The following is a 24979-nucleotide window of genomic DNA, read 5'->3' as shown; positions in this document are numbered from 1 at the left end:
ATCTTGAGTATGCGGCTCGAGTGGGCAGTGGGGATGTCCAATTTGTTTTTTTGGATTGGAGGGTTGTCCACTTGTCCGGCCCGGCGGGCATCAAATGAGCCGGGGATGATGTCACCGACCCAGCGCGCATCTGGTGCCGTCTCAAGCAACGAAAGGGCGCGCATGGATAACTTGCTCGAGCTTCCAGCCTGGAAGTCCGGCAAGTGAAATTTGCGCGGTCGAGCAGCATCCAAGTGGGCGATAAAAACTCAGGTGGCGTCCCACCACGCGCCTATTTTTCCACCTCCTCAATCATCGCTGTCCGTCAGGCGGCGGAGGATGACGCCCTCGGTTTATTCTGATAGGTATCATGCGTCCCCCCTTTCTTGCTCGCAGTCTCTTCTTCCGTCTTACTTACTTCTCCTGATACTTTTTGTTTTTTATTTTTCTATCGGACGACGACACGGCGTCGTTGTCGTGGGAGGGAGGACATGCCTTTTTTGCATTCATCTGGAACTGGTGGCATTTTGGGAATTCTGGGTTTTATTCTTTCATCTTTTGGTTTTACAGGTCATCATCATCTAACCTAGAGTGGAACGAAAACAAAAGACTCCTAATTGGAAGATATTAAAACAGGAGAGAAGCGAAGACGAACGGAGGATTCGTGGGAGCTCCAATCATTTCCTTCGGATCGTCGTCGTCATCGACTCCAGCCGCCAGCCTCCCTGGGATTCCGAATCTCTTTGCTTTTCCTGACATTTTGGCTATCCAGGGATCTCCCATCTCCATCTGCAGCTGAGGTGAGTGCTTCCTCTCTCGCTCGCTTGCTTTCTCGCAGCCATGCCCATGCCCATGCCCATACCAGACTAAGCTCTCTCTCTCTCTCTCTCTCTCTCTCACACACACACACGCGCACATTCTGCTGCGCTTTTCCTTTCGGATAGATTTCCTCTCCCCCTTTCTGTGCATGATTGCTAGCTCTGTCTCGAAGCTCGTGACAGGAGGGGAGGCATCTCCACGAGCCCCCTCTGGATTTGTCGTCGCCAAGCCTGGTGGCCTCTTTTGTTCGTCCATCCGAACCACAGATCCCGAGCCATGACCGATATCGATGGCCATTTCGGACCCTGCAAGACGGTACAGTCCGATGTCGATGTCGAGTTAATTAGCCAGCCGAGCTCACCAGTTTCTTCCCAAGATTATTCGCCTACCGATCGAGTTAATGGTAGAAGCCAATCGACTGTGTTCACGGAACATTGCTTAGAATAGGCCTAGAAAAATTTTATTTTAAATTTAAAAAAAAAAACCCGATGATGTCCTTGTTTCAGATCGAAGAGGAGGAGGAGTCTTCTTTAGCTTCTATCGAGGGCCGTTGTAACTGGTAGAGTTCGAGCGATCTGGTTCTTGATGTGTGCGCATTTGGAGAGGTTATGTGACGCGTTGTTGGAGCAGAAACCCATATCTTTGTTCCAGCCTTTTGATCGTGCTGTTCTATATAATATCGGTTAGTTAGTGTGTAGATTTTAATTCACCGTAGAACAACAAAAGCCTTCCCCTTAGAGACCGGAGCATAGTGAATTCGTTTCAAATTGGCATCCCCCACACCATAGAAATCTGGGATGATTCCCTGTAGGTTCATCCTCCTGGCAAGCCGGATAGTAAATTAATGCTTTTGGCTTTTGCGCATCAAGACTATGATAAGCAAAACCTGAAGGGTGAACCGTGTCCGGTGATGAGGAGAGCTCATGATGTGTGCTAAAAAGGTAGTTGATATGGTCCAAACATGTGTTGCCCGTGAGAAGGCCCCCTTTGTTTTGAAGATGAAGAAAACTGCGTCGGGTGGCATTATCACGTAAGTGACTGTCTTGGTTGCTGGTTGCTCTTGTGGCTTGTGCTGCGTCAATAGAGTATGGCCATGGTTTGGTGCAGATGGCCTTTACCCTCATGCTCATGAAAATTCTTCTCAGGCTTCCAACCAAATTACAAGACTAGACTAGTACTTTGGGCAGTATAACTTGGCTCCTAGCTGTGGATATAATGGGATTTATCTCCATTAAATATGCTGGCAGCTTCATGGCGATCAGATGATGCTTTCAAATGATGTGGTATAAGCTTCTTATCTGTAAGAACTTCGCAAAGGGAACGATTATCATGAAAATGAAAAATACAGACTGAAGAATAATATGTTCTTCGGTCCACTTTCATATGTGGGTCCTTCTAGTAACCTGTATCGGAGATAAATTGAACCCTTTGTGGGGTGTCAGTTCTTGGATGATTCTTTGGAATCTTCTAAGAAATGAATTTTGATTATATAGGGAAATATCCCAAAGTCCGTAACACCAGACCCTCAAATAACAATAACCAACTTGATTGCTGAAAAACTTTCAAGAAACATCGAAATATGTATGAGCTTACGAAAGTCAGAATTTAGTTATGCAGCATTGATGACCTTGGCTTAGGGTTCATATGAATTTATGTTTTAATATATTGATAATATTTATAAGTGTACTTCTTTTAACCATTCCAATTTTTGGTGTAGTCAGTGATAAAGTTTTCGCAGATTTCTCTGTAACTTGTCTGATGTCTTCTAATTATTACTAGCTTGAAGCTCACCAACAGTCAATTTAGTCGAATTATCAATATGATTTAAGCATTAATCTACATGCATGATCCCATCTAACTATACGTAGCTGTATCACTGAATCCTTTGGAATTTGGTGAACAGGACAATCCTTAGCAGTGTCTAATGACAAAATTTGTAGCAGTATCTAAGCAATATAACTATTCCAGTATCGGCAATTTTTATGTTTCATATGCTGTACCATATTAGTTACCTTGCAAGGGTTGGCACCAGAACTTAAATGGTTGACTGGTCTCCCCTGATTATCAGGCAAAATAACCATTCCAGTTTCTCCAGCAAGTTTTACCTTTGACACACATTTGTTACATCACAAGGCTTGACACAAAATCATAAATGTTTTACCATGATTATTTTCATATGATGACAAAACAGGGTCCTACTGAGCCCTTTTTGAAGTCAAACACTTTCAAATTCTTGAGAACTGCATGACATCAGCAATAAAACTTTTTTTTTCTGGAATCCAACTAAACTATCAACGGTATAATCTTTCTCTTTTTTAGCATTGGCTATAACTATAGAGAGGTCGAGCAAAGACCACCTCTCTGGGATTCCTTTCCCTTTTTAGGTTAGAGGATTCGGCCTTTTCCTTTTTCACCTTATGAGGTTGCTACGTTCTTAACTAGAGTTACTGTTTTCGGTATTTCCTTTACAGTGTTTGACTGACATCAATATGCAATAAGCCTCTCTGGACCTGGAATGATGTGGAATGCTGGTAGCATGATATTTGATGATTCTGGTACTTAATCTCTAATTTGTTTCTGAATGTACGTCTATTGATAGTTGTCAGTCTTTGAATCATCTGCTAGTGTCTCCAAATTGAAATATTCATCTATAAAATGCTAGGTCAGAGTATCTGATCTCTATGTTAGATATTGTGTAACCCCAGGATTGCCCATTTCAGATATTTGAACACACTTTACAACTTTTTGTGAAAATGCAGATATTTGAAACACCAATTCTTGACATCTTATGGAAGCATGCAGGCTTCTATGGTACAATCTGTTTAAACCCATAATTGTGTACCGTATCTCTCTTATTCTTCAATAATCCCTTTGCACAATTAAATCATCCATTTTATAAAGTTTTTTTTTAGCACTGTAGTGTGGGCTGACAAAGTGGTTTCCCTTGTAGGCTCAATAGAGATTGTATTCTTCAGTCAGTTTAGTAAGTGATTCGTTCATCAAAGAACATGAGTAGCCACAGTATCATCACAGTCAAACAAAGCAATCCTCCTGAAGGAACGAGACATTGCTGTTATGCTTCAGCCTCATCTATTTCTAACTTGTTCAATGTCCAATCAGATTGCCAAGAATTATTGGATGACAAATTATCGTGCGCAAGCCCATCCCCCCATGTTCAAAGAGAATTAATCAATTCATCCTCCCCCGAGAAGGGCCTTCCTTTTTGCCTCAAAAAATTATGTCCAGAATCTGAACCAGGAAGCTCTCTCTCTAATGAGTCTCACACTCAACATTTTGAGCATGCGTTTTCTGGTTCTTCTACATTTTGTGCTAGCCTATATTCGTCGTCTTCAACAAGCTCTGAATCCTATCGGCAGCTCAGTAATTTGCCCTTCCTTCCTCATCCTCAGAAATGCAAGCTGGAAAATTCAGTTGTTCAATCTTTGAATTCTCCTCTGCTTCATGTTGGAGATACAAGTAATGTACATAATGAAGATGAACACTCTGATGACCTGATGAAGGATTTTCTTAATCTGTCCGGAGATGCTTCAGATAGTAGTTTTCATGGAGAGAATTATGACAACAACAGCATAGCACTTGGCGAGCAGATGGAATTACAGATGTTGTCTGAACAACTTGGCATAGCTATCACAGACAATGGGGAAAGCCCGCGGCTGGACGTAAGTATATTTTTTATTTATTTGCTGTTGTTTTCTACTTTTATCATGGAGGTTCTAGAAGAAACATGTTGTATAATTTGAGCCGATTATCTCCTGTAGATAAATGTTCAAGATCTTGGTCTGATACCACAATCAACCTTTCTTTTTTCTTCAATTCGAACTTCACCATTTTCTTGAAAAATTAGTCCTATATTTAGCCAAATATATTCGGACTAGTTCCTCAGCACTTCCTTGAGTCTAAAGTGGATATGCTGGCATCGTCCAATTGTAGTAAAAGTGATATTTCCTTTGACAACCAATGAGTCGCTGAAAATACTTTGAACAAAGTATAGTTATAATTTCATCAAATTTGTTCAGAATATTGTTTTTGCATCTAAAGTGGCTATATTTTTTTATTCAGGATATTTATGAGACACTGGCCCCATCTGTTCCACTTTCCTCTAATTGCAACCAGACTTCTCAACCATTAACACCTCCTGCTAAAGTTCAATTACATTCCAAATCCTCCACATCTACGACTGCAGCTGCAAATAAACCGAGATTAAGATGGACCTTGGATCTCCATGAGCGGTTTGTAGAAGCTGTAAACAAGCTTGATGGGGCCGAAAGTAAGAACATTATTTTAATTTGTAATGTTACGGGATGTAATTCTTACATCACTTAGCTGACATCTCTTTCTCATGCAGAGGCAACTCCAAAGGGTGTTTTAAAGCTTATGAATGTTGAGGGTTTGACCATATATCATGTAAAGAGTCACTTGCAGGTAATACAGCAGATCTCTTATAGGAAGTATTTTCTTTCTTGCAATGTTTACTTGCTGTGATACCTCACCCTTCTATTGTGTGGTCGTAACTTGCAGAAATACCGACTTGCCAAGTATCTCCCAGAGGCGCAAGAAGGTAAATAATGAAAATATTGAAAAGAAATTGCTCCTGAAGCAGCGCTTGCTTGGTATTGGAAAAATGATGTCTCTAACTGAATAAACCAGTATCATAAACTAAAAAACTAATCCAGACTTCGACTGAACTGATTCTAAGTTAAGTTACGTTTCTCTGTGAAATATATTAAAATTTATCAAGGTGATCATCTACAACTTGGCTTGCATATGTGTAGAGAATCAATTTTTGGACTTGGCACTGGTGGGACGGTAGGGTATCCCACTATCTCGAGTATCAGGAAATGGACCTGGACAGGATAGGACATCCACTGTCTTGATCTTGAGTGTTGATAAGTGGGGCGTCCTGTTCATGGAGTAACTGGGATGGCCTCATCTCACGGTATTTAAACCTCATCCACCAGTGTGAAGACAATACTTCCAATTGACTGAGCCAATGCTCCTCCTCTTCCCACTTCTCAATGAAAAAAATGGGATAAATAGAACTTTCAGCATCTGTTGTTAAACAGCAGCGAAGTTAGGAAGTTCATCAATATATATAAGACTGACAGTTTGCAAAGATGAGGCATCTTTCCTAGGGAGCGACTCTTATGAGCCATCAAATAACAAAATCCTTCTGCTCTATCTGCTGAAAATTTTATAAATCAGCTCTTTAGATACATTACACAAGTTGCCAGCTCTATTATCTGGACGTCCATGAATACTGTATCACTGTTATTCATTTATAATATCTAGGTAACAACCCTAATTTGTCACTGACATGCCTATTTCTTATGGTTTTGATTACATGCTTATCAAGACAAAAAAGCTTCCTCTTCTGAAGATAAAAAGGCACCAACAATTAGTCATGAAAGTGATCTAGGCAACAAAAGGTAAAACTTACCCCCCACCCTCCCTCCTGCCTCTCTCTCTCTCTCTCTCTCTCTCTCTCTCTCATATTTGAGATCAAACTTTTGTCCAACAGCTCTTTCGCTAATCTATTCATTTTTAGGAGCACACAAGTGATAGAGGCTCTACGGATGCAAATAGAGGTTCAAAAACAGCTACATGAACAACTTGAGGTGAGCATTAATTATTGTAATTCTGGGTGAGAAAATTGACATTTCTCTGAGAGACTGTTTTTCAAGCTGACACATGTCAGTGATTGTTCAATTCCAAATGATATTATGCAGCTCTTCCAAACTGTTTTCAGAACTTTCACCAGTCCTATTTTCCTTTGGTATCATCCATATAGCATCATGCCAAGAACTTTGCATTTCCAGCCTCCCCTTATGATCAGTTTCGAGAAAGCGTGTGTTACTTGATCATGGTTTTATGTGGGACCTACAGAGCTTCCACAATTGGGCAGCTGTCTCTTGTATGTCAATGCCCATACAACTTTGATTGATCAATCAGGAGTGCTTTAGTCTAAAGTGATGTAAATATGCCCCAACAAAAACACTAGTTCATGAAATCTAGCCCATATTAAAATTTATACAAAAAGTGACAATTTTCTGTTTTCTACTCAACAATGCTTTTAACCTGTCATGCTACCAGAAGTACATCTTCATCAAATTTGCATCAGTTCATTGGAGGAACTTACAGTGAAACAAGTTTCACAAAACAGAATCAAATAAACTTGATGTGTATTCTCGTTTAATGGCCCTCGTTATATTCATCAGAAGATGTGCAATCCTACAGTTTTGCCAATTTATCTACATGCAGACACAACCTTATTTGCTGCTGCTGCATTCTGTAATTTGCATATATTGTTCTGGTCCACCTCACATCTAGCCAAGATTGTTGACTCATTTTCATCCTGGGCAAGTTGAAGAACATTTTAGAAGTCAATGGAAGCTTAAAAATTGGTCAAAACCACTAGCTCAAGTTACAACTGCTGTGACACTTCTAGATAAGAATTCAAATGAAAGGGGAACTGTAATTTCAATCACAAATTGTAGATACAGATGGAATGATATGAATATTGCCTCCTTTTTCTTTTCTTTTTTTTTATTAATTTATTCATCTGAGTGCACTTCTCTAGGTACAAAGGGCACTTCAGTTACGCATAGAGGAACATGCAGGGTATTTGCAAAAGATTCTGGAGGAGCAACAAAAAGCCAGCAATACCTTTGTATTCTCCATGGAAATGCCAGACACGGAAATGCCAGACACAGAAATGCAGCTAGAATCTCCTCATCATTCCTCGCCACATCAAGCTGAATCAAAAGTTGATTCCATCTGTCCACCTAGCTCTTCCAACTCAAAGCATAAAGGCACTGATTCAGATACTGACTCCAAGCCCCTAGAAGATCATAAAAGGGCAAGGCTTGAAGTTGAGTGAGAAATAACTTCCTTAGGTTCATAGCTGGGATTCCATGCCATGACAACTTGCTGCCGCACCACATATGTACCTTGTTTAAGTATTGCAATGCTATTTTTATGCTTATTTCTTTCTACACTTTAAGGGGCCTAGCAGGGTTCTTATTTCTAGTCTATGTTGATAGCTGTCATGTGGAAAGTACAATTCAAAACCTAAGGCCCCTTAAATTGCTAATTATTTTGCATCCATGGAGTTCTGTCCTAGAATAATCTGATGAGTGGGTTTTATGTGGTCATTATCATTGTATCTGTCGATTTTCTTCTCCCGCGAGGTTTGAAGTTTCAAGGAAATATATTCATCATCTTAGCAGGCAGAGTAAATGCGAATTCCTTTCATCATTTCATCCATTTGCATCCTCGTGACATTATCAGTCTTACCATGCCTGCTGATCCTGCATGCACATGCATGCGCACACGCATGCGTTCACACACACACACACACAGAGAGAGAGAGAGAGAGATGCATGCTGGGTATTCCACCTTCAGCAATAAAAACATTATTCTCATGTCTATCAGCATTCTGATAAATGAAATATAAATAGGCTTGTCAACTATTATGATGATAGTAGAAAAAATTGTGAATGAAGGGAAAAGAAAGAATGACAGCAGTTAGAGAATTATCATCTTTTATTATGGTTCAGCATTTTGACATCATCCCAGTTTTCCTCTACAAATTACATAAATGAAGCTCTCTAAATAAATCTTCAGCCCTACCGCAGCAGAAATTTCCCATGAGGCAGAGAACAACGAAACCATAAAATTCTGAGTAACCAATCTGTGCTATGGTATTGCACCAAAGACCAAAAATCATAAGGCAGCTGGACATGGTTGAGCATGAGTTCTGTGACTACAAGTATAAATCCCTAACTCCTAGCCCTGGGGAGATTTATCTTCTGCAAAACCAATTAGTTACTTGGTTATTGGTAGTGCAAATGCACACAAGAAAGAAATACAGATAGCATGCTGACTATTAGTGAATGTTGTATTAATGTTTGAACATGCAACATGAGTTTATGTTCTCAAGACAATACCTAAGGACAGCAGCAAATGTCACATACACCATTAACAAATACATATATTGCAGACATATCAAAAGAGAAACACGTACTAAATTTTCTAATTCGTGCATGACTTCTTGTCATGCACCAAACAGTTCTCGTGAATCTCAGAAATCAAGGCTGTAAAGTTCTCATCAGTTTCTGTGATCACTACAGCTTTTTGCAGATCCAGGTGATGAAAAATAACACATGGATTCTTCTAATTTCAAATTAACAATCAAGAAAATTGCATTGTCTGTACAAAGAAAAAGACTTAGTCATCACAATTTTACAAGCATGTAGGGATACATACAGGCATTCCTGACATGTAACATCAAAATTTATGGCTTTGCTAAATATTCATCTGGAATATTAGACACTGAGATGACGACTGCATTCTAATGTTGCTTGTTTTCATGCACTCAATCTGTATCTGGATCAAGTTTGAGAATTTAGATACTTTCTCTAGAGCATGAGGCCAAGGAAAGATAATATAATTTCTCATCCGTGTAGACTATATTTTGAAAATTCACGTATTATCCCTTATTTTTTGACTATACAGTACCTACCAGCACTACCTACAACAAACTTTTCAAGCGAAGGATGTGAAAATGCACATGTGCAAAAGCACTTGAGCGTCCTCAAACACCACTACATGATCTGATACTCATGCACAAGGTCCAAGAAATGTAAAATCCTGAATTCTAAATAGTATTTTAAAGACAAGCTGTTTATGAGAGCATAAAAGGATTGAGTTGAGAAACATGTCTCTGACATTTAATTCAACTCAAACTTTTGCTACCTTCAGTTCATCTTAAGTCCAAACTTTTGATAGTTGATACTTTGAATGATGATAACATTGCAAGAATTAAGACTGATAACAATCAAAAGCCATGAACTTGTGATCTATAATTGATTCTTGTAAGTTGAAAAGACACAGAAGCAATATTTCTTATTCCTGAAGAAAAATCCTTTTTGCAATTTCCTCGAGGAAAACAAAAGTAATGGTAGCATATAGTCCATCAACATGATATATATCATCAGATGTCAAATTACTCAAATACTTTCAGAAATTGAGGTTATGAGGAACTTACCAACAGAAGCAGGATCGACATGTACATAGAAACTGGCAGCTACTATTAGATAGCAAAGAATAAGCATTAAACCTTTGAAGTAGTTTGAAGATCCATCCTGAAATAAAATTAGAGATGAAAGATAAGCATAAAGAAAAAAAACAGGATCTTCATATGGTTTTTATTGATTTAAAAAAAGTATAGTATAGTCACTAGAGAAGTGTGGTGGGTGTTAGAAAAGAACGAAATTTTTATTAGATATATTAATATGATAAAGAACATGTATAATGGATTGGTCATTGGAATGAGAACTATTGGTGGTAATACTAGTGAGTTTCTAATCATGATAAGTTTCGCATCAAGAATCTGCTCCAAGTTCTTATCTTTTCGCGTTAGTTATAAATAACTTACTAGGCATATTCAGAATTATATTCCTTAGTGCATGCTATGTATGGATGGAATAGTCCTACTGGATGAAACTAAGATTGGAATCAATCATCAGTTGGAATTATAAAAAAGTACCTTAGAATCTAAGAATTTTAGGTTAAGTAGGACGAAAACATAATGCATGGAATGTAGTTTAAGTAAAATTAAAAATAGAAATGAAAGTGGAGCGAAAAATTAAGAATCATGAAATTTCTAGTAGTTATAATTTTTGGTATTTAAGATCGATTATTCATAAAGAATAGAAAGATTGAAGAGAATGTTATCCATAAGATTAAAATATATTGGATAAAATTGAGAAGCACAATTGGGATATTATACGATCGTAGAGTACCTGCTAAGTTATAGGAAAAAATTTATAGAACAAACAGACAACTACTTATGCTTTATGGTACAGAACATAGTATACTATACTGGTCGATACTGGTGCGTATCGAATATAATACTCGAGCCCATGGCCTAGGCTCAACTCATATCAGAGCTTGCTTGTAAGATGGTGCTCTATTCTTATCTGAGATAGAGAACATGGGACGAATCCCTTGCTTCTTCATTCAAAGCCCTCGCCCCACCTTTATCCCCCACCCAAGCTCCCCACGAGCACCCAAGTTCTCTTGCCTCTCACCCCCACGAGCACCCAATCTCCCATCCAACAAGCACTCAAGCTCCACCCCATCACCTCTCTCATTCCCCTTCTCTGCCCAACCGCCTCAGACTCCTACCTCTCTCCTTCCCATTCTCCTCCTCTTCACCCCTCTCTCCCCCTATATCTCTCTCTTCTCCCTTCGTGTGTGAATGTGCGTGTGTTAGGGGTGCTCCCTTCTCCCATCTCTGTGCATGTAATAGCAGACCTCTCTTCCACTCACTCTCTTTCTCACCATCCCCATTAGTATCTCTCTCCCCCACCGTGCCACCTACGATCTCTCGGTATATGAAAGCATGGCAAGGTTAGTAGTCTGATTACTAGAACAGCAATAATTTTTTCTGTTATAATGATTGTTAGTTAGAAATTGGTATTTCAAAATTTTGGAGAATTTTTAAAAATTATTTAAAATATTAGTGCGGCACTATTCAATAAAGCAAGGTTAGTAGTTTGGTTACTAGAAAAGCTGTAATTTCTCCTATTATAATGGTTGTTAGCTAGAAATTCAAATTTCAAAATTTTGGAAAATTTTTAGAAATTATATTAAAATATTAGTGTGGCTTTGATTCGATATAGGTGTGGTTTTTGGATTATTAGGTCCCCAATGATCTTTGTAAAGTGATTAGATTACCTAGTTGTAGGTGCATGCAAGATAAGTAACATTTTACACTTTATAGTGCCTATTTAAAACTATTTGCAAAATAATCCATATCTAATATTGTGCAAATTATTATTACGATTCCAAATTTATGTATATAAAATCTCTGTAATTATATGAAATTGATTATGATTGCATTACCATTAGTTAACTGCATGATTATCACCTATTATGTATAACTTTTATATAATTGGATCAACCATGTGAAGTTATATTTGTTGTATGCTTAGTGTAAAACTCGAAGTGGTATTGTAAAAGAAAAGAATGCTTGGATTTTGTGTATGTATATATATGTATATGCATATCTACATATATATGTGCATACATATATATGTATAATTATGTGTGTGTATCACTTGACTCTCAGCTTGAGTATGATATGGATCCAGACTTGATTACGTGACCTATGCCATAACAGGTAAATATGCCAGCATGACCTAAGCTGTAGGGGTTAAATGCGGCCACTGATTATCGTTCCAAAATTTGATGAGCCCCTGCCATAGGGGTTAAATGTGGCAGTGACCCATGTCACAGGGGATGAACGTAGCCACAGTCATGGCTGTAGAGCTAAAATAAATTAGAAACTTGATATTCGGGATCAAGCATATGAATGTATGTATAGTTGAATAAGAGATAAGAGATTTTACTTTATGATGATAAAATGTATTGCTTCATTATGTGGATATTATTCAAAAGACAAAATATATTATTTCACCATGTGGATACTATTGAAAGTAAATGTTATGAACTTATAAAGACGTATCATGCCTTGTATAATTTCATTGAGCTAAATTATTTAATATGGCTTGATCCAGTTCTACAAAGTGGATTTATTACTTGTTGAGCCGTGAAGCTTGTTAGTTTCACTTTTTTTTCTAGATCCAAGAACAAAAGACAAGACTGGTATCTACTTTGAGGGAGAGCACTTAGAGCAATGCCATCTTTGTAGTTAAAGTAGATTTAGTCTTGGTCAACTTATATGTACTAAAGTGTTGTTTGACAATTATGTATAAATAACTTAAATACTAGAAGTTTTGAGCTGTAAATTTGGAAGAAGGTACCTATTTATAACTTGAGGTAGTGTGTACGAATATATGTGATACTTTCTTTAATAGTTTAGTCATTTTGACAATCATTACTGCCTGTGTATGAATTTTATATTTATATTTTCTAGATTATGTTAAATTCATTAACAGGTGGAAAGCCTTGCATGCTTATAAGGCTAACTTTTGTGATGTATACGACAATTGTCATACCCTCGAACTATGATTTTAGGGTTAGGGGCGTGACATCAAGTGTACCATATAGTAGCGATACCAAATCAGTACACTGTATGGGGGGTATATCGAGTATCTGTATACTAAATCGAGCCTTGTACTGGGCGTACCAATACTGTACCAAGATGTAACCAGTACGAAATCCAATACCAAGATGATGAACCTTGGTACAGAATATTGAACTATTTGAAAACATGTACACGATGAGTATGGCTGAAATGAGAACGTTGAGGTGGATATATTGTAATACAAGAAAAGATAGTATGAAGAATAAAGTCATTCGTAGAAAGGTGGAGGTAGCACCAATCGAGGACATAATGAGAGTATGACTTAGATGATTTAGACATGTACAACATAGGCTGAAGGATGCGCCAGTATGAATGAGTGATATGTAGAAGAAAAGAGAGGTAGAAGAAGTCGACTAAAAATCGTATAGCAGTAAAAGACTTGATATCACTATATCTTTTAAAATGTATGACTCTATATAGAGCAGAATGGAGGAAAGAATTTGTGTAGCCCACCCTATCTAATTTGGGATGTAGGCTTAGTTGAGCTAAGATAAATTTTTATTAGAAGTAAAATTAGGAACAAGCGATTATAGAGCAACTGATAAACCAAATATATTATTACCAATAAGGTTTCAAATATCGATACTAGATCTCCTGCCCTTTGTTTGCATGAATGGTACAATACTAAGTACTGACACACCGTGTACTGGTGTCAGAAATATGCGAGAATGGTATTGGTACCATTCACACCATCCGTTTCGGCAGAATTTGAAACCTTGGTTGCCAACATGTAGTTAATTTCACTATTTATGATCAAATTAGAGGAATAAATGTCAAAATTTATCAAATGATCTTAATCAGGCCATATATTTTGTCGACAAAGAAGAATATAAGGATGAGCGGCAACCCATTTAAGGAAAGAAGCCAGAGATCAATCTACATTTATATTTCTGAACAAAAGAAAAGTCATCATTTCAATTTCCAAGAAATAATTCCCAAATTCTAGAAGAAGATACTGTTATTTTCCTAATTTGCATGAGGTGTACCTGCAACATGAAGGCTACAACTAATACTGTAATAAAGAGGGTTGCTGTCTCAAAGAGTTGAAAATTTAAGTCCATTGGTTGTCCCATAATCCACCCTATTACCACACAGAATGGGATCTGCAAAACAGTATAACAAAAAGAGTTAGATACATAATGCAGATGAGAGAATATCATCGAAGAACATCAACAAAGCTCAAAGCAGAATCTATTTAATTTTGTAGTAACAGTTGTTCCAAGCATACAATTCTATAAAAAGGTGCATTCTTTACATTTAGCTGCATCTTGGTACATTTTTAAACAACTCTTAGATATCAAAATAACTTCCGTGATGACAAAGGCAAAAGAAGATGTAGAGGTACGCTTACCCCAAGCATGGATATTTGTGTAGATGATCCTATTGCAACTCCAAGGGAAATGTCCTACATAAGGAAGTCGAAAAAAATCAGTTTTGGATGACTGGAAAAGAAAATGGAGAGTTAAGAAACTTACAAGTTTATCCTTCATGGCAAATATAATGGCACTTGCATGCTCAGCAGCATTCCCCACAATTGGGAGCAAAATAACACTTATAAAAGGAACAGGAATTCTCCATGCAACTGAAGCTCCCTGTAATTCAAACACAAACTAAATAGATTGTGGATGAAATAGTGGCAGGAAGACATTATATTGGCAAGAAAGAAATAAATAATGAAATAGCAACAGGAGAATTTAAGCAAACTGGTACTCTTGTCAGATATGAAACTAAAATCAATTAATCATGGCTTGTGCATTTAAAACATATTTCTAATCAATAGACATGAAAAAAAAATCCATTTGAATTTGCACATTTATTTTGTTGAACAGTTAAAAAAAAAAAAAAAGAGTGGCATGGAATGTAGTTCATGGATGTTATTCTGAAGATGTCCTCGACTATTATGTAATCCCTAAGTATCTCTATGTAAATGGTTGTTTCATTTAGTTATTAAACAAGAACTATAAAGCTGAATACTTGATATGACAATAAATGACACCAAATACCCAAAAAAAAAGTGAACCAGAAAGGTAACATCATAATTACCAGATATATTACCTGTAAGGCATCAACTAAGTATTCAGAGAGGACTGAAATACAAGCAGTCAAAATTGCAAGCCAGATGAATGCCTCCCATTGAGAAATCTCAGCGACTTCCTCATCAACTAAGCTACCTTCATGCTGGCTTCCTCCCTTACACATTAATTTAAAGAACATCATTTGACAATCTTGAAACCCAAGTATGATAGAACTGCATGAATACAAAAAATTTGGGGTATCTGCATAAGCAAACTTGTGCATCTGCCAACAATTCACTGCTACAATAGAGCATATCACAAATTAGTTTAATTTATCTTTTGTTTAAATTAATTCTCAGTTATATGTTAATCTGCATTCCGAAAAGTTAAGTATTATGGTAAATCAAGCGTGGAACAAGTGTAGGTTTCTGACTACAGAGATGTTAAAAAACACGATGGAACAAGGCTAGCAACAGCATTCTCCATTTTAAGGTTCAAGGAAATAATGAAAGACAAGTCTTTGAATTTAATAATCATCACAGAGAAGTTATTTATGATCATAATCTGCATGATGCACCACTTTTAACCTAAAGGAGAGATAAAAAGGAAAACTATGGACAAGTGTTTTTCCCCTCCTCAATGGCTGTAAATGGATAACAATTTGCTAGTTCTACTATGGACCCAGATGTCAGATTGGTTAACAGGCTGGTACTCTATGTATCATGGCATTCAACCATTATAAAGGAGGTTATCATAGTCCAACTTATCAAGAAACTAGCTAATTCCATAAAGTAAGAAAGCTATTAGGACAAAAAATTAACCAACATTCAAAATCAAGTAGTTTAAGAAAAAGAACCACCAGAACATCAATGAATGACAGCAGTTACAATTTAATGTTCATTTTAGCAGGCCAATCAACATTATAAGGCTATCCACATAAAAGGAATGCTTTATAGTGCACAGCTATATATGAAATGCCATAAGAATGCAGCACATCATTTATACTTAGCTGTTTGCAATAATGTATACAGGACCAACCTCGTGAACTGGATCATGCATATTTTTATTTTTTAACTGGAAAAAGAGATAGGCAGCATAAGCCACGAGCATAATGCAGCTGCTAAATCTTGAAAGGGCTAATTCCGACTTGCCATATTGTACTTCAGTATGGGTATAGTGGAGCACAGCAGGAAACAGTAAGCCCATGACTGCCATTAAAAGCAATCCAGAGTTCACTACAGCAGCCGCCTGTCCATAAAAATAGAAGCACTCACTAAACTTCATGATACAAAGTAACTATATGTCCACTAGATATGAAAGTAAGTACCTTATTAAAAACTTGCTCCTTTTTTATAAAAATAATCCCTCCACTGAAAAATGCACACCCAAGGACCAACAGCATGTTTGACAATATAGATCCCAAAAGTAACTGTTGAACAACACGTATCATTCCACTTTTCAGTGCAAAGATTGATATTATCAATTCCGTTGCATTACCAAATGTAGCATTTAAAAGACCACCCACTGCATGTCAAATTGAAATGATAAAATAATAAGTGAATCATTCAGACATAATGGTAATAATCATGCCAATGCCATATATATAGAAAGCACTTATTAAGAATAAATTCAACAAAAATCAACTATTAACTCAAATATTATTCTTCCTAGATAAGTAAAATAACCGTGATGTGGGGTGAGTAGGATGTGTCAATCTCCAAGATTGGTAGATCGATCACAATCAAACTGGAAGCAGGTGTTGAATGAATTGTTCAATAAATTAGGTTTCTCTGGACAAGTTCAAGTGAATTCATTAAAATTTACAAAAAACAGACGTCATCTTATTTTCTTTTGCAATTATAAGGAAGATCACTGAACTTTTTTTTGAGGAAATAATCAGAACATTTGAAGTGATCAAGTTTGGTCCTGGCATCTCCATCAATACCAGCTAAAAAGATTAACATCCAACAGCTTCACTTGAACTGGGCATTGCCACAGTGGTAAGACCACCTTCATCTAATTCTGGAAGCTCTGAGTTCAACTCTTGAGTAGCGAATCCCAAGCATCCAAATTTGGGTAGCTCCCGGGCAGTTCTCCTCTCAGGAAAAAGGAAAAGGAAAAAAAATGTAAAGTGTTCACCATCCTTCTCTTTCAAGATATACCTGACAACCTTATCATGCATGCAACTTTTGTTGGAGGATGTAGTAAAAGCAGTATTGTGTTCCATGTGTTTCATCATGTTATTTTAAGAGTAAAATCATATATCGAAATTTAATAAATTAGTAAAAAAAAGCTAAATGATAGGAAACTATTAAAAAAAAGAAATTAAAAAGAAATTATATATCCTAATCATAAAGTTAACAGATATCTGATTAATCTTAGGAACTATAACAATTAGACAGGCAGTTCATCCAGCAGGATGACTGTAAAACACAAAAACCGGATAACTCTAGCAATAAAAGCATCAGTCACCAAATTTGGGACAACCGTGTAAGAGGGCATTCACGAATCACAAGAAGCTAATGACGGGGTATCAAATGTAACTTAAGATTCAGTAGAGCAGCAAAACCAGCATGCGGATCCCTACAAGCAAACCATCGAAAGGAACCCATTGAAATTGGTGAGAAAAGTCTAAAAAGAAAGCCGCCTGGTGGGACACAAAGTGTGAAACATGAATCAGTACCACAATCAACAGATGTGAGTTATAGATACCAGGAACTCTGAAATGGTAAAAAAAATTCTTCACCATAATCAAAAATTTAAAAAAAAAAAAGAATCACAAAGCATAGAAGCAAGGTTAAATAGGTTTTCATAGGGCCCTAATAGATGATACTAAGTATTTAATTAATGGACCAATATGCATCTGTAGAACGTACTTTTCATGAAAATAAAGAATGTAAGGAAGGAAGAGTTGAGAGGCCTCCCAAGTCACCAAATCATGATAGATTTGATCACTTGGGCCCTGTTTGGCAAGGCTGCCAGATTTCAGTTTTTCTTTCCAAAAACACAACTCAGGGCAGAACAGGTGTTTGGTAACACAGATTTCATTTTCAGTTTTTTGAAACTGGAAACCATTTTCTAGAAATTGATTAAACCAGAAAATGTGGTTTTGACTTTTTTTGAAAGCTGGCAACTGCCTACCACCACTCCCACTGCTCACCACTGGTCACCACAGCCAAATTGGCCGCCACCTTCACCTGCTACTGGCCATCGCTGCCAGCCATTGACCCCTACCACCGATCGCCGCCTCCCGCTGCTTGTTGCTGGTCATTGCTGATCACCCCCTGCTACTGGCAATCACTGCCACCCACTACCACCACTGGTCACCATCACCACTGTCACTGTATTCGCTGCCAAACAAGTTTCTAAGTTTTTGGTTTTTTAAAAAAGAGGAGCTATTTTCATTTTCCAAAAAAATTAAAAACTGAAAACTGGCAACCATGCCAAATGTTGTGTTAGCAAATGGGTGCTGGTAGGTCATGTGAAGGGATCCTAACTCCTGAAGCAATAGTAGCTCTTATTGCCATGACAAAAGAGGGTAGTTACCGCACTTGTAATGAGAGACCTTCAGGTGAAGAAAACATCGGGTTGTCATGTGTCACTAGTTTTTTTTTGGGTACATCGGCAGCTCACACATAACAAGTGTAGGACTTGCCCAGAAAGTCGGAAAGTAAAATAGACCGCAAGGGAGACAGGACAAAAGCCTGGTCCACCCAGATAAAATCGTCTGAATAATAAGCCGCATAGGAGGCCACTCAATCCGCTGCACTGTTGGCCTCTCTGTAAGCATGAGAGGCCCGATGGGAGATGCATTTGCCTAGCAATTGCATTCCCCTATCAGCACTCCCGATCCATGGATCCCCTCAATCACCATGGCGGAGTCCCTCTTAAGGATAATGCGGTCTGCCCCCAGCACTCGTCTCGCATAGGAACTAGCAGTTAGTAACCATAATAAGAGACTAAGAAGCTCCCAACCTTGCCTGCTCCTTAGTGATGAACCAGCAGTTTCTTAGCCATCTTGGTTAGGGTTTAAAATCCACCATGTCTCAAACTATTACAAACAAACAACTTCCTGGATTCTGGAGATGTTCCAGTGGATTGAACCAACAAAGACATGATAGAAAGTAGAAACATTCTTGGCAGAGATCGTAACCAAAAATCATAGCAGTGACTCAAGGCCTTAGCATCTCTTGGAGAATACAAACTTCAGAAGCAATCACAAAAATAGCTGTGAAAAGAGGGTTCATCATCCAATAGCAGGACTCTAGAGTTTACAGGAAAGCCTGCAAATAACCCATTTCCTTGATACTATAAAACTTGAGGAGCATTTGTTAACAATGATTGTTTGCATTAGGACATCACACTAGGATGATTACATCATCACATGGCTACATGCTTACAAACAATTCATCATGAAAATAATTAATCTGCAGAATGAGTAAAGGATAAATCATGGAAAATGCAATAACCTAGAATATATGAAAAAACAATGGCAGCTACACTATTTAACTCAAAAGCTAGGCAAAAGATAGATCCCTTAACTTTACATTAAAAGAAAATGATTGCCTCGTCCCCAAAGAGAATTGAATAGAAATAAAAGATAATGACAATTGCGTATATCTACTCTTGCCACTCTAGCACTAATATGGGAATTCATCTCTCAGTCGAAGTCACTACAAGGGAGTTGAAATTTCCACCACCTTAAGTGACCTACCTAATTTTGTAAGAAATGGGACAAGTTTTGAAAAATAAATTTCACATTTTCACACTCCTTTCATCATTAGTACATATTGCAACGAATATACACTGCCAATCTCCTCAATTATGCTTGCCTAATTGATACTCACACCATGCAAAAAGAGCTTCATCTGAAACTTTGGCCCAATAGAGACTAGTCCTCTTTTCCTGCTGAATATAAAAAGATGTCCCTCTTTTATCCTCTTTTGAAAATCAGCTTTTATCCTGGTTTTGCACATCTGAGAGAGAGAGTTGTGCTAGAATACTTGAGAGTATTTGGCTTGAACTGCTTCCTAGTGAAAATCTATGAAGGGTCTCTCAAAATAAAAATCAACACTGTTGATCATGATCTACGACAATGTAAAATGCCTAGTAACAAAAAATCATAAGTTTTTGAGATCTTCTATTCATGCATCAAGTGAAAACAAAATCGACAATTTTAACATTGTGATATCATGTTTTAGCTTGATCCATAGCTCTAAAATATCCAAACTAGCTAACAATTAATTTGCATATATGTTTGGAATTGCAACTGAAATAGTTTATGCTATGTTTTTGCTCACTAGCTATATTGCAACCATTCAATTTTTACTGGCAAAAGAGCTCCAAAATAAATACTTTTTAGTTTCTAAGTATTTTACATATTGTAGATCATGATCAGTGATGCTGATTTTCATTTTGAGAGACCCTTCATCGATTTTCAGTAAGATATGTTGTACCGATACCGGTAGGCATACCGGTCGCCTACTGGACCAGTACGGTTCGAACCAGTTTAAACCAGTTTCGAATTGGCCAACGCGCGCGGGTGCGCATCCGTGCGCTACCTCAGGAACCGCGCGCGGGTGCACTGCCCTGAGGGCAGGCACCGGTGCGAAGGTTCGCACCGATACCGGACTTGTACCACTCGGTTCCGGCCCCATTTTCCACGCTTGAACCAGACCAGTGGTCAGGGACCGGATCGGTTTGATATGGGTGAACCGGCCGGTATGGGCCGGTTCAGCATACCTTAATTTTCACTATGTAGTATTTAGAGGCAAATACTCTCAAGAACATTCCAGCCAAACCATAAGTATAGTGAACTTATGTTTGTGCTCCCCAATCTGTTCACCATTGTATTTTGTGACTATCTCCAAAGGAGTATCAAGCACCATCAGCATCTACCAGGCATACATTTCAAAAGATACTTGAAATGAGTTTGCCGAGAGCGCAAGAATTGCCTATGTTTGTATATCATAGCCATAATATCATCTAAAAGAGGGCTTATCCCATAATATGCATACATGTACAATCATTTTTCCTCGATGAATTATTATCCCATAATATGCATATACCTAGGGTTGTTTGTCCTCGATGAAATCTTGGTTTCTCAAGTTTTTCACAAATTTTTTCAAGTTAATTGAACAAAATGGAATGAAAAACTTGCAGCAGCCCAAGAGAGAATAATAGTAGAAATGTGGAGAAGAGATAGATTGCTAACTACAAAAATCCACCATCATGTTACACGGTTATGTGTGTTATAATTAGTCCTGGATATGCTTTATTTCTTAAAAGAATACAAGGATCTTCAATGGTCCTTGATCTACGCCATCACCACAATGGCAGTGTCTGTATATCATGACTCGTAAAATGCTCCATACCTGAGCTTAATATAGAAAACCAAGAAAAAAGAGACCTGGAATTCTAATATTTATGGAAAACAAAAGCTAACCTGTTGGTCCAGTAAAGAATGCTAACTGCCTGCATCATAGGGAAAGAAAAACTATATCAGCTTACGGTCATGATGCATAGATAAAATGAGAATATCTATCAACGAAGGCATGAAATACAATAAATGATTGGAGAAAAAAATGATAAGACTTCTTACTCGGTAGCAAATCCTAAACGTTCTGCTAAAGGAATAATACCCAACATGCTTAGAAAGAAAACCCATGCCTGCATAAGTTTGAAAATAAAATGTCACAGAAACAAGAGCAGTAAACAGGATTTATATTGCATCTAAAATGATTTGCTAATGTTTGTAGATAAAGCAACAATGGGATGGCGTATAGATCAGTAAACTCACATGGTTAGCAGTCAAATAATTGATCAAGATTGCTACAGGCCCACAAGGCATCAATATATTTATCTTGGCTGTAAATAGCACAACCTTTATGCTCCTGAACAGTTGACTCTTCAGATATTTTACAGAAAAATCTTGTTCAGCATCTGAAAGGGTACCATGCTGGCCTCTGTCCAAACCAAGAGACTTCCTAGCAAGCGTGTCAGGGCTAACAAGGCTTTCATCCTCAAACTCATTGTCCGATCTACCATTCACTGAACCCATCTGTTCTAATCAAGACATTGATATGGAACAATAAGTAGCAAATCAAAAAATGGATAAAGAAATTTTGGAACCATTAGAATCACATAATGAAAAAATGCATTCTATTCTTTTCCACAACTAAGATTATGAATTTGACCAATTTACAATTCAAGAAAGATATAACAGTTAAATTTACGTAGTAAGTACTACACAATATATTTGATAGATATTTGAAACAAGCCACCATGCAAGGTGCATTACAAAATAAACATAGGGAAAATTCACTTCAAGATGAGAATGCACTGTGGACATCTGGGTATTTTCACTCATCTTCTCCATCTGTTTAAAGAGGAAAAGAAGTGAGAAAAAAAAACCAATCCAAGTAAGAGCATCCCAACAAGCATAGTTGCAGATACACCAACAATTTGGAGGCCTGAATGTCCTTGGAGGTCATGAAAATGGCATGTTAATAACTGAAAAAAGAGCAGGGTAGAGCTGACTCTGGTTCCACATCAGGGGAGAAGATTCTGTATCATATTTCACAACCGACGCCCCTGATCAGAAAAGACTTGAATGACAGTAATGAATGTGTCAGGACAAGAACGGCATCGGTCAGAAAAGGAGGAGCGAATTGAGAAAAGGTCTGTGGCAGGAAGGCGACGGTATGGCAGGGTAAAACAGGAAGGCAACGAATCTTTAAATTCTATCCGTCCTCTGTTCAAGTCGTAGCACCTGCCTCGACAGTTTGGTCGTGGAACAGTTTTATTTTTTCGTTTCCAAAAGATAAGAGCCGACGACAGAGACAGCGGTTCGTTCTTGTTCGCATTGTCGCCGCACAGCGGAAATCCTTGGGAGATGAGACGAAGAGAGACTGCGCAGCTCCAAGAAGGGGAGATGATACGCATCCATCCAGGAATTATACTATAGAAAGCGGTGGAGAGGAGGGGAGGGAGAGAGAAGGAGAAAGAAAAAGAAAACATGGAATTTCTTGATCGCAGCGTACCTGTGGCGGAGACCCTGAGTTGAGTGAGAGGGAGAGCCGCCGCGACCGCAACCGGAACCGCCTGGGAGAGAGGAAAGAGGCGAGGGGGATATATACAGGGTTCTCGGATATGTGCTCTAGGGTTTAGGCCCCCACGAAGGAGGAGGAGGAGGAGGAGGAGAATTTTGTTGCCGCCGGCATCGCGAGGAACAAAGAAGGGAACAAGTGGGATTCAAGAAAACTTCGGGGAACGTACGGGATCGGTCATCTATCTATCCATCCATCCATCTATCATTTGCGAAGGAGAGAAAAAGATTCAGGGAGGAGAAGGGAGAGATAATGGATGATGATGCCAAGAAAGGGAAATTTCTTGGCAAACGATCCATCACGATGGAGAGAGAGAGAGAGAGAAGCAGCGAGTATCGCTTGTTCAGGAAAGAATAATGAGAATAAATAATGGCGCTAGGCAAAAATAACAACAATAAACGGGGAGAGGGGGGTTAGGAAAGAAAAGGAGAGGGAGCCGAGAGGAGAAGGAATAGAAGCTCCTCGCCACGTTCTCGTTGCGGCCATGGGATGCCAAATAAAAACCGTTAGTCTTGCCCTCTTTCTTTATTCTTCACGTTTTTGCCTCCTCTCCGCTTTGTCTTTCCTTAATGGGCTCCATTATGACTAACCAACGGTCGCTCTCATAACCGCCGGGGTTTTCGTACGTACGAACTACTGGCTCCCACCCATATGCCCCGCCTCTCGTCCGATGCAGATAAATAAATAATTTTAATTTACACACACACATATGTATATATATTTATACGATGCATATGAATAATGGCAACTACTTAGTTAGATTTAAATTAGACATCAAAATTTAAATTCTATTAGTTGCATGCTTTTGTGTGTGTGTATATATATATATTTCGAAATCATTTCAAGCTTTATCAGCACATCCTGATTGATATAGTAGCAGCATTCAATATGCAACTTTAGAAAAATTATCTGCCAAACAATTGACACTGTTTTCAATCTTCTGAGTGTTATTTCTCCTTCACAATGGCATCTTAGTAGATACAAGCATCCACCGTGCGTGCCATAAAAAGGCTTCTTGGCTCCTTTTTCCCAGATCGGAAAGCCGAAGCCTCTAAGATCAGAGAGTGCGGGTGATTTGGTCCTACGACCTTTCCAAGAACAGGTTGATCCAGATGTTCGGGGATCTTTTAAGCCAACGCTAATTCTGACTCGTTATGGCCCTCGGACGCGGTTTGACGCAGGACATAGGAAAGCTTGGCAGGCAAGGCAGGCAAAATTTATTTTCAGAGGTTGAGTGTGCTTTATCTGGGTGTAAGGGTAACATGGGACCATAGCACCCATGATTTTGACTCGAGGGTATCGGAAGAGGGGGGGGGGGGGGGGGGGGGGGGGGGGGCCTCTTAAATGGAGCAATGATGATGCCTCCTAATAGATGAAAGGCTTATCAATCGCTATAAATGCAAAAATATTTTCTGATATTGATTATTGAGGATATGGTGATAGAATTATCTCATCCATCTTTTAATCATCGACTAATGACAGATGGAAAGTATTGTTTGCATCGTATCCTAATGGCCTAAAAAGATATAGTTCCGATGAAAGTCACAGGGATAAGTTGAATGCATTGAAATGGATAACTCAAAATAACTGAATTACCACGTAGCATTTGACAGCCAAGTAGAGTTTAAGGGGATACTGGTCGAGGCAGAATGAACCATCCTTGTAAGTGCACTCTAAAGGTATAGGTCGAGCAATAGTGACTTTTTCTAAATATTAAGTATCAAGCTTAAAGTCCTTGAATATTAGACCTTCAACCTAGCAAAGAAATTATAACATGTTATTGAAACGAAGACCGTTACCGGAACATGGAAAGTGTAAAGCAAGTGGCACTAACTTTTGAATAGACAAGTATTAGCAATAGAAACAGATGATTACATGATCATTAAAACTATATTGAATAAATATTAGAATATAATTTTGAGAAG

The 24979-nt window shown here is 38.1% G+C and overlaps 2 protein-coding genes across 4 annotated transcripts; one reads left to right on the top strand and one right to left on the bottom strand.

Moving 5' to 3' along the window:
• Positions 1-596: 596 nt before the first annotated feature.
• LOC103712260 (myb-like HTH transcriptional regulator family protein) lies at positions 597-8055 on the top strand (the record flags this gene model as incomplete). Its single annotated transcript, XM_039117585.3, has 10 exons — positions 597-779; positions 3558-3609; positions 3749-3781; positions 3919-4478; positions 4879-5086; positions 5165-5241; positions 5338-5377; positions 6173-6245; positions 6365-6434; positions 7397-8055. Coding segments are annotated over 10 exons (1596 nt in total), but the record flags the coding sequence as incomplete, so codon positions are not given.
• Positions 8056-8344: 289 nt separating this feature from the next.
• On the bottom strand, positions 8345-23540 carry LOC103712230 (vacuolar cation/proton exchanger 3-like). 3 transcript variants are annotated; one of them, XM_017844064.5, is made up of 12 exons: positions 22989-23540; positions 21746-22006; positions 21548-21615; positions 21392-21420; positions 16274-16470; positions 15985-16194; positions 14987-15121; positions 14407-14523; positions 14283-14336; positions 13918-14034; positions 9866-9962; positions 8345-8627 (listed from the first exon to the last, which is right to left on the bottom strand). In XM_017844064.5, the coding sequence occupies exons 2-12, from the start codon at positions 22004-22006 to the stop codon at positions 8605-8607; spliced, it is 1308 nt and encodes a 435-aa protein (XP_017699553.3). In that variant the 5' UTR covers positions 22989-23540; the 3' UTR covers positions 8345-8604. The 3 variants fall into 3 exon arrangements, with proteins under 3 accessions (XP_017699553.3, XP_088564372.2, XP_089782729.1); XM_088708246.2 differs by lacking the exon at positions 8345-8627 and having other exon boundaries at positions 9818-9962; positions 22989-23412; XM_089926603.1 differs by lacking the exons at positions 8345-8627; positions 22989-23540 and having other exon boundaries at positions 9818-9962; positions 21746-22150.
• Positions 23541-24979: the final 1439 nt, after the last annotated feature.

This window comes from Phoenix dactylifera, chromosome 12 (genome assembly GCF_051530095.1).
Source record: "Phoenix dactylifera cultivar Ajwa chromosome 12, Ajwa_hap1_PhDact_Kaust_v1.1, whole genome shotgun sequence".
NCBI classification, from domain to species: Eukaryota; Viridiplantae; Streptophyta; class Magnoliopsida; order Arecales; family Arecaceae; genus Phoenix; species Phoenix dactylifera.
Note: the sequence above shows the minus strand (reverse complement) of the source record. Positions and strands in the feature narration are given on the sequence as shown.

What these genes read in the sequence shown, in the direction of transcription:
- LOC103712230 (XM_088708246.2), bottom strand. Translation starts at nt 22,006, where the DNA reads ATGGGTTCAGTGAATGGTAGATCGGACAATGAGTTTGAGGATGAAAGC. An exon ending in TTGCCATGAAGGATAAACTT is followed by an intron (nt 14,337 to 14,406) that starts GTAAGTTTCTTA and finishes TTCCTTATGTAG; the next exon opens with GACATTTCCCTTGGAGTTGC. An exon ending in TTGTAGCCTTCATGTTGCAG is followed by an intron (nt 9,963 to 13,917) that starts GTACACCTCATG and finishes ATTTTATTTCAG; the next exon opens with GATGGATCTTCAAACTACTT.